This window comes from Ciona intestinalis, chromosome 4 (assembly GCF_000224145.3).
Source record: "Ciona intestinalis chromosome 4, KH, whole genome shotgun sequence".
In the NCBI taxonomy this organism is placed as follows: domain Eukaryota; kingdom Metazoa; phylum Chordata; class Ascidiacea; order Phlebobranchia; family Cionidae; genus Ciona; species Ciona intestinalis.
This window is the reverse complement of record NC_020169.2, coordinates 653,134-665,542: the sequence shown is the minus strand read 5'-3', so window position 1 is coordinate 665,542 and position 12,409 is coordinate 653,134. Positions and strand designations below refer to the sequence as shown.

Here is a 12,409-nt window from a genome sequence, read left to right as displayed (position 1 = left end):
TTATTACTTTGGGAAAAAGATAAGTTTGGGTTGAAAACCACTGCTTAAGGGTTACAAACTAGTAAACACTTGCAGATCTATAACTATGTTTATTGTAACTTGCTATCGCATAATCCACATAAACAAGATAAGGATAAATAAAGAGGTAAAAATAGTTTACTTAAAGAGTTATGATACAGGAGTAAACTACTTTAACAAAACAGAGCTATTTATAACAAATACCTTTCCCATTGGTTGACCCCATCCACTGTTGTTTTCCGATTGTCCCCACTGAGGTTCATTAGGTTGGCCCCAACCACTTGGTTTACTTGCTGTATTCCATCCCGATCCAGCAGTTGGTTTATCCCACCCAGTTGCAACCTTATCAGGTCTTGGTGCTTTGAAACCCCAGCCAGGAGTTCCATTATCACCAGCCATCCTTGTTGGTGATGTATTACCCCAACTTTTAGGGGAGGGGGGTTGATTAATATTTTGATTTGGTGGCATTCCCCACCCTTTTGCATCACCACTTCCGCCACTCGGATTGTTCATTTGTCCTCCATTACTATCTTGGGCTCCCCCTATCTTACCATGCTTATCCCACATATTAACTTTGCCATATGTAGTTGGATCACCCCACGCCGATGTACCATCATCAACATTGCTCAGCCTTCGTGTCATTGGATTTATCCCACCATCTTGTCTTCCCCACTGTGATTGGTCAGCTGCTGGCGAATGAGGGGATTGTTGAACTCTGCCATTTCCCCAGTTGTTGTTTGGCTGTAATGGTCGTCCTGGTGGCATGGAACCCCAACCAGGGTTGGATTGATTATCAGAAGGCTGTTGCATATTTCCCCACCCTGCTCCACCACCTTGAGGATGCTGAGGTACAGGTGGAGCATTCCAATTATTCTGGGGTGTTTGTCCCGGCATGTCATTCCACCTTCCAGCATTTACTCCTGAACCACTGCGTTGCTGATCACCCCATCCTGAATTCCCATTAGGATGATTTGGCATGAATGCTGGTCGTGGTTGAGACGGAACTCCCCAGTTTTGGGCAGAAGCACCACTTGGCTGTGATGGTAGATTGCCATAATTCCCACCCCAACCAGAAGACGAAGTTTTGTTTGATGGTGCTTCTCCCCAACCAGAATTTTGCGGCATCTGTCCACCACTTGGCTTTCCCCATGCTTCTGTACCATTATTAACAGGTGGATATGTTCTTGAATTGTTATTTACAGGATTCATATTTCTATCACTTATGTTCCAACTGGTGCCTTGCTGAATAGGTTTTGTTCCCCACCCTTCATGAGAATTAACAAGCTGCTGAACTGGATCAGGTTCCGAAGTAACTGCTGTGTTTTGACCGGCAGAGGCTTCACTGTTTTCTGCTTCTTCGGCGGAATTAGTTTCCGAAGCATTTGTTGCAGCTGGTAATCCTGCTGAAGCTGCTTTGGCCCATGACACAGGATGGCTAGTAGTTGGAGGTTGGTTGGCATTTGTCATCTGTGGTTGGCTATTGCTTTGTAATTGCTGATTGATGTCTTGATTTTGAATATGGGACTGCGTTACACTAGATGAAGGGTCTGGGGTACCCCAACCAGATGGTGCAGGAGCACTAGGTTCTGAGGTGTTCTTATTTACAGGATTACCCCAGTTACCTTGTTGTGGCTGTTGAGCTGCTGTTGATTTACCCCAAACAGCAGTGCCATCATCAATATTTGATGAATGTTGACCCCAAGGAATGCCAGTAGGAACACCCCAACCGGTGGAAACATTTGTGTTGGGTGGTTTTGTTCCGTTATCAGGGATTCGACCCCAACCACTTGTACCTGACTGATCTGCGTCATTAGCTGCTGACGGATTGGATGACGTGGTTGCCCACCCAGTATCTTCCTGTGAAGGGGCAGACTGCAATTGTGTTTGTGACATCACAGAGGTGGTGTCTTGTTCTGCTGAACCAAGTTGAGGCCAATTAGCAGGATTTGTTTGCGGAGTATTAACTGCAGCAGCAGTTCTGCTCCAAGTACTTTGTGATGATGTGAGACTTGATTGAGATAAACTTACAGGTTCAAATTGATTTGTCCAAGGAACGTTTGAACTCATATTAAAACAACTTTAAATATGTAAATCATTCTGTACACCATTTTCCTAGGAAGAAATTTTATTTTAGTAATAATAATAGAAATAAATTTGTCTATTTAATACTATTTTTGTAGCAAACATATTTGATGAATTATATTATAAGGAATATAAGGGTCCCTTTAAATAGTTAATGTCCGCTATGTCAACTATGTCTGCTATGTCCGCTATGTCCACAATATTCACTACATAGTGGACATGGCGGACTTAGTAAACATTGTGGACATAGCGGACATAGTGTACATGCACTGTTTAAAGAAACCGAGAATATAATTGTGATTTACAGTTTGTGAAGATTATTTGTGCAGTTACAAACAGATAATTATGTAAAGAAAAAATTGTATTCAAGGCATTGGCACTAGTGAAGATTCCTCAGGTACATAGCATAATAGGCTGGTAAAAAGTGTTAGAGGTTGGTGGTTAGGACTTGATGGTTAGGGGTTAGTGGTTATAGGGGTTAGCAAATAAGGTGGGGGGAGGATTCCTAACTAGCACCGAGGCATTAATCAAGAGCTTGGTCACTTTTTGGTTTGGGACGTTATTATTAAACTACAAATTAGGAGAAGATTATCACATATGCAAACTGTCAGTGAAATGTTACAACATTATAAAAATTGTGACAGAAATGGTGCCTACCTAACTAAAAAATGTTATAATACTATTATGATTAAATCCAGCAACACAATGAGAAACAAACAGTTAAAATTGACTATGAATACTATTACTATGTTAATGCTACATTAGGAATCTAAGTTTTATAAAGATAATTTATAGCATAATTTATAAATAAAGTATATATATAGCATTATAAATAATATTAAAACTAATGAAAACCACTAAAATATAACAAACATGCAACACAGAAAACGCACATTTGACATTTTTATATATAACAGATGCCACTACTCACTACACAGTATAACTATAAAATACATAGGGTTATATTATAAGCATAACTGAAGATATAGTTAGTGTAATGTCAAATAGTTCAGAACTAAAACATTTCCTTAAACACTGTGTCAACAGTGCCACAAGCACAACATACAAGGTATTTGGGCATATGAACTTACAAAAACATAAATTGTTAACAAATAACGAGCATTTACTTAATTAGGTGCACGTTATATAATTCATTTACAGCTTTAAGTGCACAAAGAAATATACAGTGTCAAGAATGGGCTTGTGGCTTCCGGCAAAACAATCCGAAATATTAGCCGAATTAGCGTATTTACGATAACAATAAATTACGTTATAATAAATATGAGAATAAGAGTAGCAATTGCAAAGCACTTATTACATAATTTTCATACTTTTACATTGCAAAACAGAAGCTTTCTTTTTACCAATTATTTCCATTAACGGTTTCTTAGATCGGCTGCGAGCATAAGTTTTCCGCAAGATGGCACAATTTTATAAATAAAAATAGTATACATAAACTAGATTATTTTTCATTAAATTAGTTTAGTTGCAACTTTTAATTACTAGATTGGCTCCGAAGTAAACGATTATAGTATTTGCGTTGAAACGGAGCAAATAACCACGGGTGCTGCATGCTCTATCTTTAAAAGGGGCATCGTGCTATTTTGCAGTCACTTTGTCTTTGTTGATTGAACAAAATTGAATACATTGTGATTTTTTCAAAACATATGATACATAATATTAACCACTGGAAAAAAAAAATCCGTCTTTCTTAATTTTTAAAAATAGAACAGAGCTGGGGTTTTACATCGCCTTGGTCGTTCGTACTATGATTAAACCAAAGAGATTAAAACCATTAAACTATGGTTTAACGAAATTAAATTGTTACTAAAAATAGATGTTTAGGTATTAAATTATCTTCCATTTAATAGAAAACACCATCATTGTTAAATTTAAAACGGGATAAATCGCATTTTCTTACTAGTTGTAAAGTCCAGGTGTCATGGGATGTACTATTTCGGAAGACTGGGAAGGGTTGCGCTACAAAAATACAATTCAGGCAAATCGAATGACGGATTTGTAAGAATATGCTTCGTATTGATGATACGTAGTGTAGTTGTGGTGGCTGAAGCTGACTTTGTATGTCAGTTGCTCTGGACTGTTTGTAATGGTTTAAACCAACATATTGGTCGTACAGTAAGCAAAAACCAAATTTTTAAATTATACATAGGTTAATTGTTAATATAAAGTTGACCATATTAGCAATAGTATACATTAGATAGTATACATCCTTTTGGCATTTTCTATCTGTGCATAATAGGGACACCAAAAGTACCTTAAAAAACTGGATACTTTTGAATTGTTAAATTACTTTTTTGTTAATGTTATCTCAATTCTTTGTAATGATTTTGTTGTGCATTAATTGGCTTCTGTATTATAGCTTTATTGAGTGTCTGAAGTCTATATATAAATAGCAATTTTTTTCAGAAGTATATTACCAAAATGTGTGCATGTATTGTATGGTATAGTTTTGGTTTGGCGAGTTATATTTTGTAAGTAAAAGTAAAAAATTCAAGATCCATATCTAATTCTTCTGCTTTATATACACTCACGAAATTTGTTATTTCTAGGGTCAATGGTAAATTTTTTTTAGCATTCGAGTATTTGTTTTTGCGAGTTATGTTCCTGTGGTAACTCCATCGTTGTACTTGAGTTCATTTCCTGTCAATAATGCAAGGCAGAGGGAACGGTGGTGACAGACGAGGTGCTGGGTTGGTTCGTATGTCTGGGGACCGAACACACGGGGGCGGTAGATCGGGGCACAACGAGACAAACCGTCGCACCACAACCCCCAACCAAGGGATGTTGATGGTGGGACCAAACTTTCGTGTGGGCAAGAAAATTGGATGTGGAAATTTTGGAGAGTTACGACTAGGTATAATGTTAAATATAAAATGCATAAATATATTTTTTAATTTTCCCTTTAAACTGTTTTATGTAATATTTCAGTTTATTTGTCTACCTAGGTATAGGTCTATAGCAGAATCCTAATTAATAATAATTAATAGACTATGAAATAAGTTAGATTTTCATCATAATATTTTCAAATGCCATCATAGATGTTTTTAAAATTATTGAACTATTGTATATGTATATATATAAAATTTATGTATGTGAATATATATCTGTCTTAAACAATATCCCAATAAGATTAAAATTGGTCCACAGTTGTTTCATTTGACATATTGTATTGTTATTGCGCAATAGTTAGGGTTGGGGTGTATGTTAACACTAAAATAATGACCTAATGTTTATTGGGGTTTATGTAAATTTATTCTATATTTATATACAAGTTTGTGCTGTGGGTCAAAAGTGGTTAAAATCCCTGTGTAGGATGTTGTTTATTAACTGACCATCTGTGTTACTTTCATGACAAATCTGCTGTTGGCCTCAATTTGCTTAACAGATTATAACCACTATGTATAAGCTAGAAGAGTTAAATAAATTCTTATTAACATGTTTGTGTAAAACTAATAAGTTGGTGGTCTTATTTTGTTTACTTTATTTGTTTAGCTTAGTTATTTGAAAATAAGTTCTCTTCCACTTTTGTATAAGAAAAAATTGTTTTAAGAAATAATATAGAAACTGGGATGGATACAATGATTTTATTACAACATTTTGGTAAATTAACAAAACCAAAATTCAGTAAATTTCTCCTAAATCTGTCAGTATCAGCTGCTGTTGAAATTTGTCCATTGATTTAATGTGTGTAAAGTATTAAATTAGATATAATATGACTAGAAAAATAGTACAATTTTTTGTTTTAATGTGAATATGTTATGTTATGATGTTTATCCATAAGTCTGTCAATACTAAACATTGTATTTCATTCTGAAAACTATGTAATGTAAAAATATATTTCCCTATAAGTATTTAGTTTACACAGATTAATAACAACATGTTTAAAAACACGTCTTTGTGCCAATTAAGGGAACTAATTTTATTCAAATCATTTCAGGTAAAAACCTTTACAATAATGAGCACGTTGCTATAAAATTGGTAAGCAAACTTTAATTAATTGTGTGTATATTTAATTCTAATTGACTTCCATTTAATATGCCTGTGGCTATGGTGCTTGCCAGTGGTAACAATTGGTGTATGGAGTGTTTATTTTCTTTGTGACTTCAAAAGTAACCAACTTTGTTATTTTCAAAAATTTCCAATAAATGTCAAATGGTTTAACATTATGCTTGATTTTATTCAATTCAATAAATAATACCTATGCCTTAGTGTATTGTGTATTGAACACTCAATCTAGATATCACTATATTTGTGAGTGAGTCATATTTAAAGTTACATCACGTCACTATTGAGTTCAGCATGGGATTACTCAATGAAAAATATCAGCCTTAAAATGAAACACCCACCAATTTGTATAATTGTGTATTTCTTATCTTTATGCTTATAAATTTAATCAATTTTTTAGGAGCCAATGAAATCTCGAGCACCCCAGCTACATTTGGAATACCGCTATTATAAGTTGCTGGGAAATACTGGTGGGTGCCGTGTAAGCTTTGGTAATCAACTTAATATAGTAAACACTTTTGCATATTCGTGTGAAACCCTCAAATGATGTGTTTTTTTTTTATTAGACCAATATCATGTATGAGTATCAGTGTAATACGTTTGTATTATCTTATATATCTACTATGTATCACAATGTATGTTGTAAGCAACACCATTATACAGAATCAATTTATCATGGCTATGAATATCTCTAACACACATTACAAATAGTTAAAGTGAGGTAATTAATTTAAATCAACGCTACAAACGTCAATGTTTTTGACACGCTTCTATTGCTGCAGATGGAATACCTCAAGTTTATTATTTTGGACCGTGTGGTAAATATAATGCTATGGTGATGGAACTACTGGGTCCTAGTCTCGAAGATTTATTTGATTTGTGTGACCGGACATTCTCTTTAAAGACAGTTCTTATGGTTGCCATTCAACTGGTAAGCCAACATCTTGTTAAAGTTTACAGTAAACATGGAAGGCTACTATTTGAGGGTGGATGAGGTTGTGTGCCAAAATCCACCACTCTGTTTGCTTGCTGTAGTCTTGGTAAGGTAAATATAGATGACATGAATATTGTACGAGCAAACACGCTCTTGAGAAATATATGCTGTAAAGAAATCTTAAACATTTGTTCATTTAGAATTAACAAAGGTTAGCATTGTGGTAAAGCCATTCTATTATTTTTTAAAAATATTCCCATATCTCACAGTTGCTCGGGTGTTTTATTTTTAATAGAATGAAAAGATAAAAAATGAGACATTTTTAAACAGTTACAATTTCTATCATTGTCAGATGTTTGTATTATTCTTGTATTGTCATTGTCTTTTTTAGCATTCAGTTAGTTGTTTATTATGGTAATCATCATCACCCCAATTTTTGAAACAGAGATTACACAATGTGTTCTAGCAGCCAAGTTTTACAATTTAAATTGATTCACCATTGTGTTAGCTGTTAGGTCTCTATACAAATCTGCAGAACCAAATTATACTGCATTCACCATCCTAATCAATGGGGTTTCTAATGTTTAACTAGATTTTACCAAACGTTAAATATTGTGGTGGTAAACCTATGTGTGTAAAGATGATCTCATATATTCATGTGACTTACAGATTCATCGGATCGAGTACGTACATTCAAAACATTTAATTTATCGAGATGTGAAACCTGAAAACTTTCTCATTGGCCGAATCGGAACACCAAACCAATCTACTATAAATATCATTGACTATGGGCTTGCTAAGGAATACATTGATCCAGAAACAAGAAAACACATTCCTTATCGAGAACATAAAAGTTTAACTGGCACAGCCCGTTATATGAGCATCAATACACATTTAGGAAAAGGTGGGACTTTCTGTGTTGTTTTTTCTCTTATAATGAAATAACCAGTGAAAGTGTGTGGTAGTTTAACATGATTCACTTCAGAGCAAAGTCGTCGTGATGATCTAGAAGCTCTTGGTCATATGTTCATGTACTTTTTAAGAGGAAGTTTGCCATGGCAAGGTTTAAAAGTACGTCAACTATATCTTTTGTTACACTGCTGACTGCCCACGTATTTCTTTATGACTCTTAGTCTCTTACATTGTTTGCACTGTATAGGCTATTGAATTGTTTTATATATATTTTAACAGTTTTTATTGTCTTGTGTTTTATCTTTGCCTTATGTTTACACAGGCTGATACTCTGAAGGAGCGATATCAGAAGATTGGAGACACCAAACGTACAACACCCATTGAAGTGTTGTGTGAAAATCACCCAGGTATTTCACTAAATATCTGGCTTCCTATCATGTCAAAGCTAAGCTATATAGACAAGTTGAGTTAAAGTTTTAGACTTTACAGGTTGTAGATGCTGTTGGTTAGCGGACAAGTTGGCAGCTTCCTTTTTAATCTTGGTTGTATTGCTTTAACTTGATGTAAAACTCAATATCGCCCTTAATTGGTAGAAAGGTTATTCCAAAACCATTTCCCTCAAAACATGCCATTTAAGGCACACCATTGGGCTTTACCCATATAGAATATAACTATCATAAGTAACATTCAAACAAGACGGTTAATTATTTTATTCTTATCGTTTTACAGAAGAGATGGCGACTTACTTACGCTATGTGAGGCATCTTGACTTCTTTGAAACTCCGGACTATGATTATCTAAGAAAATTATTTTCTGATCTCTATGATAGAAAAGGATACCCACATGATGATGAATTTGATTGGTCGGGGAAACCCCTGGTATATAGCTGTTGCCTTTTTATTTCTGTGTTTAACTTCTTCATATCTTATTTATAAACTGCCCTAAAAAAGTTTAGGTTTTAATGCTATAAGAACATTTTTTTATGCAACACAACATTAAGTTAAATATAGTGGGGGTGGGGGAAGATGGGACACCTTTAGCACATATTATCCAAACATTCTAATTGTGTTTTAATTAATTAACAACGGTCTTTGGAAGTCGTTGTAATATAGTTTTATAATTCTTTAAATGTTCTTTGTTTACTACTCAATGGGATGAGAAAATAAAGTTAGAAGGTGTCCCATCTTCCCCAACCCTACTGTATATTGCAATTCAGTTGTGTTCACCCAACTTTTATAAGGAAAGTAAAAACAAGTGGATCGCGGTAGCGGTAATCCAACCGAATCAAGTGACAACAGATTTAGGTTGCAACCCATGGATTAGTTTTTAGTGTAAAGGTTTTTTAACTTTTAAATCACAAACCCCAATGACACTTTAAGCTATGGACCATAAAGAAATGCACTAAACATAAACTTCTTTTTGTCATCATAAATTGGCTTCTAACTGTTTCCTGGTTAGTGATCCACAGGTTAAAGCCCTGTACATAAGAGACATTTTAACTGATTGGCAGTTACAAACACTTAAGTGTAAATTAATGAATAATATTTTTCAGCAATCTTCATCTCAAGTTACAACAGATGTCCCAAGAAGTCACCCCCAACCACAACGAGTAAGTTTCAAATATTTTTATTCAAGCATAATTTCCACAGTGTTACAAATCTATGTTATAACCCACATGTTACATGTTAAATACGTATATTGATTTCATATACTATGTTGACTAAGGTAGTTTCATGTGTCAAGGTTACCTTACACTTACATTAGATACAACGAATACATTCTCTATGTATGACAATGAGTACTTTCATCTCTTGTGTGATCCACATACCCGCATACGGCATATGACTCACGCCAGACAATCGTATGAAACACATGCTACCACGTATTGGCACGAGCTCTTTACTTTCCACAGCCTCGAGATCGCTTTTCCCACCAAGTCGATGGCAACGCAGACGACCCGGGTGCCGGACATTCGAACGCTCCCATCACCCCACAACATCACGACGTTGACGTCATTACCGAAATAAAGTACGTTGGACTTATTTTTTAATTGACGTTTATTAAATTGCGTACCCCCCTTATGTATAACTATATAGTCTTGTCATACGTCTTTTTGTCGGTTCGTTACCAATTTGTTGCTAAAGCCAGATAAATTCACAATTTTTGGCAAATGGTTTTTTACAATAACGTAATAGGTCCCACGTTTTGCCAGTTCGGAAATGGTATCTCACTATCTCTAGATTATAATTTAAACTTTATGTTATCATTATATGTTATTAAAAATATATATTTTACACTTTATATACTGTAAAAGGTCCCGATTTTTGCTTAAGTCTTACTTTAATACAGATGCTGCTGCTTTAAACGTCGTCGGAAGCGAACTGGAAACCCTCGACGCTAAACTGACTGCTTTTACGACAGAGCGACCGTTAAGTATTTGACATTTGCTTATACATGCGCGTCAGTTAACGAACGTTATAAGCCCTTTCCCTAAGCACAGCATTCAACACATGTTCTGTACGTTCTACCTTGGTTGGTATCTACGCACTGAACGTTAACAAACAATTTGGCGATCCCCGAAACGCTACCCTCCGCTGTTCAATTTTTTGTTTTAAACGACGTCTGCCACGTGTTGGTGGGCGACGCAGGTCTTTTGTTTCGAAATCAACAACGTTTGGAAGGATTAGGCAACTTCTTATGGCGTATATATTCTTTATTTGTACATAATATGCAATCATTGTACTTTTTGTGGTCGGCGCTTTAAAAACAGCGTGTAGCTGCTTATATGTGCATGGAACCCGACCTAACCCTTTCAACTGTCGCGAAATAGGAAACACGACACGAGGCATTTGCTCTTACCGTAACTGCGTCGTACTCTGTGTTTGTTCTAAACCGTACATTGTTTGTTCTACGTTATATGTATTGCCTGCTGCGCCTACAAGTCGTACAAAGCATTCGCTGGGCACTATCCTATGATCGAAGCAACATGATAACGCAGTTCCACGCTGCTGCTCTCCACTATTCTGATATAGTGTATTTTATTTTTACTTCGATTTTTATTTTTGTTGGCGGTTACATTTTTTGCGGTTTTCACATTTCGAACCGGATATGTTCAAAATCACCTCGTAATTATAATTACTGAACATCAGATGTAAATGCAGCTTTTGCATTTAACATGCTGTTGTAGGAAACACGTCTCCTATAACTTTTCCCGGTATTCTAAACCACCAATTTCCCAGCTGTACGCTTATAAAGACAACTGTTGAAATGCAGCAGCGCAAAACTCTTTCCTGCGCTCTGCCATGCCTATGACTTGCATTATATTTCAATATTCACAGCATGGACATTGGAAATAGTGCAATATTTTAAGTTATTAGTAATGCTATGGTAACACAAACCACACGTTCGATTCGGGCAAATTTTCTCGCCTAGCGAACCTACCCTGGAGAGAAACCACAAATCGATATTTCTTTGTTCCAACCTTCTTAAAGCAGTGGTTAAATAAGTGTTCAACAAAAGCTAATTCACCAGCGCACTTTCACTTGGAGCCACTTTGACCTTGTAATTGATTAAACCCTTTTGACATTCTACCGTTTTCTATTAAGAAGCGACACTTATCGCCTGTTACAAAAAATTGCGTAAAATATAAAATGTGCGACGAACACAAATATTCAAATCCTTCAACACCAGAAAAAAATATCCCAATTTTTTATGTGCGTTGTTCATGTTTACTGTGCAGTCGTGTTATATAAGTTCGGTTGTGTTGGTCTACCACACATATATAAATATATATGTGTATGTGTGCGCGCCTTTTCGCGTTTGTTTTCTTTTATTCCACTTGTAACGACTCCACATTACAACGGAACTTGAAATAAACCATTTTACGTTTAATTGTCGCCGCCTATATAAACCTGGGATGATATTCTCGGTTATAACGACTAAACTAAGGGGTTCAAGAGAAGCAATAGCAGCCCAGCATAATGTGAACGTTAGAAGCATCTATCGTTGGCCGATATGTCAAGAAAAGATCTCCCATCCATTACCAAAAGCTCATGTCGCCCACCTCCGGGGAAGCGACAGGCTCCAAAAACTGGGAAGGTCCGTGCGGTAGCACCCCAGGTGTTGGGGTAATAGGCCAATCCTGGCCTCTAAATCCTAGGACCATGGCGTGCCAAAGGACGCGATTTCACCTACATAAAATAGAATACCGACTAAACTAGACCAGATGGTTTTTCACGGTTATTCGGCCGACTTTTTTTTCTGTGCCAAAATCTACCGACTAAAAAGGCAAAGAATTAAGGCAGCGACTAATTTAGCTGAAAATTCCATCCTTGTAGTCGGCATAGTGGACAGAAAAGTTGTATAGGTTTGCCGTATGGTCTAAATTCTAAAGTCTACACATAAACCTTCCCCCAAAAATTAATCACCCACCAAGTA

At 35.8% G+C, this 12,409-nt stretch overlaps 2 protein-coding genes across 3 annotated transcripts in view; one reads left to right on the top strand and one right to left on the bottom strand.

The window, feature by feature from the left end:
* LOC100175012 (trinucleotide repeat-containing gene 6C protein) overlaps nucleotides 1–2,126 on the bottom strand; it is an 11,470-nt gene extending 9,344 nt beyond the window's left edge. Inside the window, exon 1 of one of the 2 annotated variants that reach the window (XM_018811466.1) lies at nucleotides 1,179–2,126. In XM_018811466.1, the coding sequence (XP_018667011.1) occupies nucleotides 1,179–2,085 (907 nt within the window). In that variant the 5' untranslated portion in view covers nucleotides 2,086–2,126. Of the gene's footprint in view, nucleotides 1–222 lie in introns of both variants that reach the window. The other variant, XM_018811467.2, reaches the window with a different exon arrangement.
* A 2,547-nt stretch (nucleotides 2,127–4,673) lies between these two features.
* LOC100181432 (casein kinase I) lies at nucleotides 4,674–11,863 on the top strand. The gene is made up of 11 exons (XM_002127693.4): nucleotides 4,674–4,975; nucleotides 6,059–6,099; nucleotides 6,527–6,596; nucleotides 6,909–7,057; nucleotides 7,730–7,964; nucleotides 8,046–8,131; nucleotides 8,295–8,379; nucleotides 8,702–8,850; nucleotides 9,525–9,581; nucleotides 9,885–10,000; nucleotides 10,322–11,863. The coding sequence occupies exons 1-11, from the start codon at nucleotides 4,771–4,773 to the stop codon at nucleotides 10,371–10,373; spliced, it is 1,245 nt and encodes a 414-aa protein (XP_002127729.1). The 5' UTR covers nucleotides 4,674–4,770; the 3' UTR covers nucleotides 10,374–11,863.
* The last annotated feature ends 546 nt before the right edge of the window (nucleotides 11,864–12,409 follow it).

Coding starts and splice junctions, on each gene's coding strand:
- LOC100181432 (XM_002127693.4), top strand. CDS start 4,771: ATGCAAGGCAGAGGGAACGGTGGTGACAGACGAGGTGCTGGGTTGGTT. Junction 6,100..6,526: donor AGCACGTTGCTATAAAATTG/GTAAGCAAACTT, acceptor TCAATTTTTTAG/GAGCCAATGAAATCTCGAGC. Junction 8,380..8,701: donor GTTGTGTGAAAATCACCCAG/GTATTTCACTAA, acceptor ATCGTTTTACAG/AAGAGATGGCGACTTACTTA.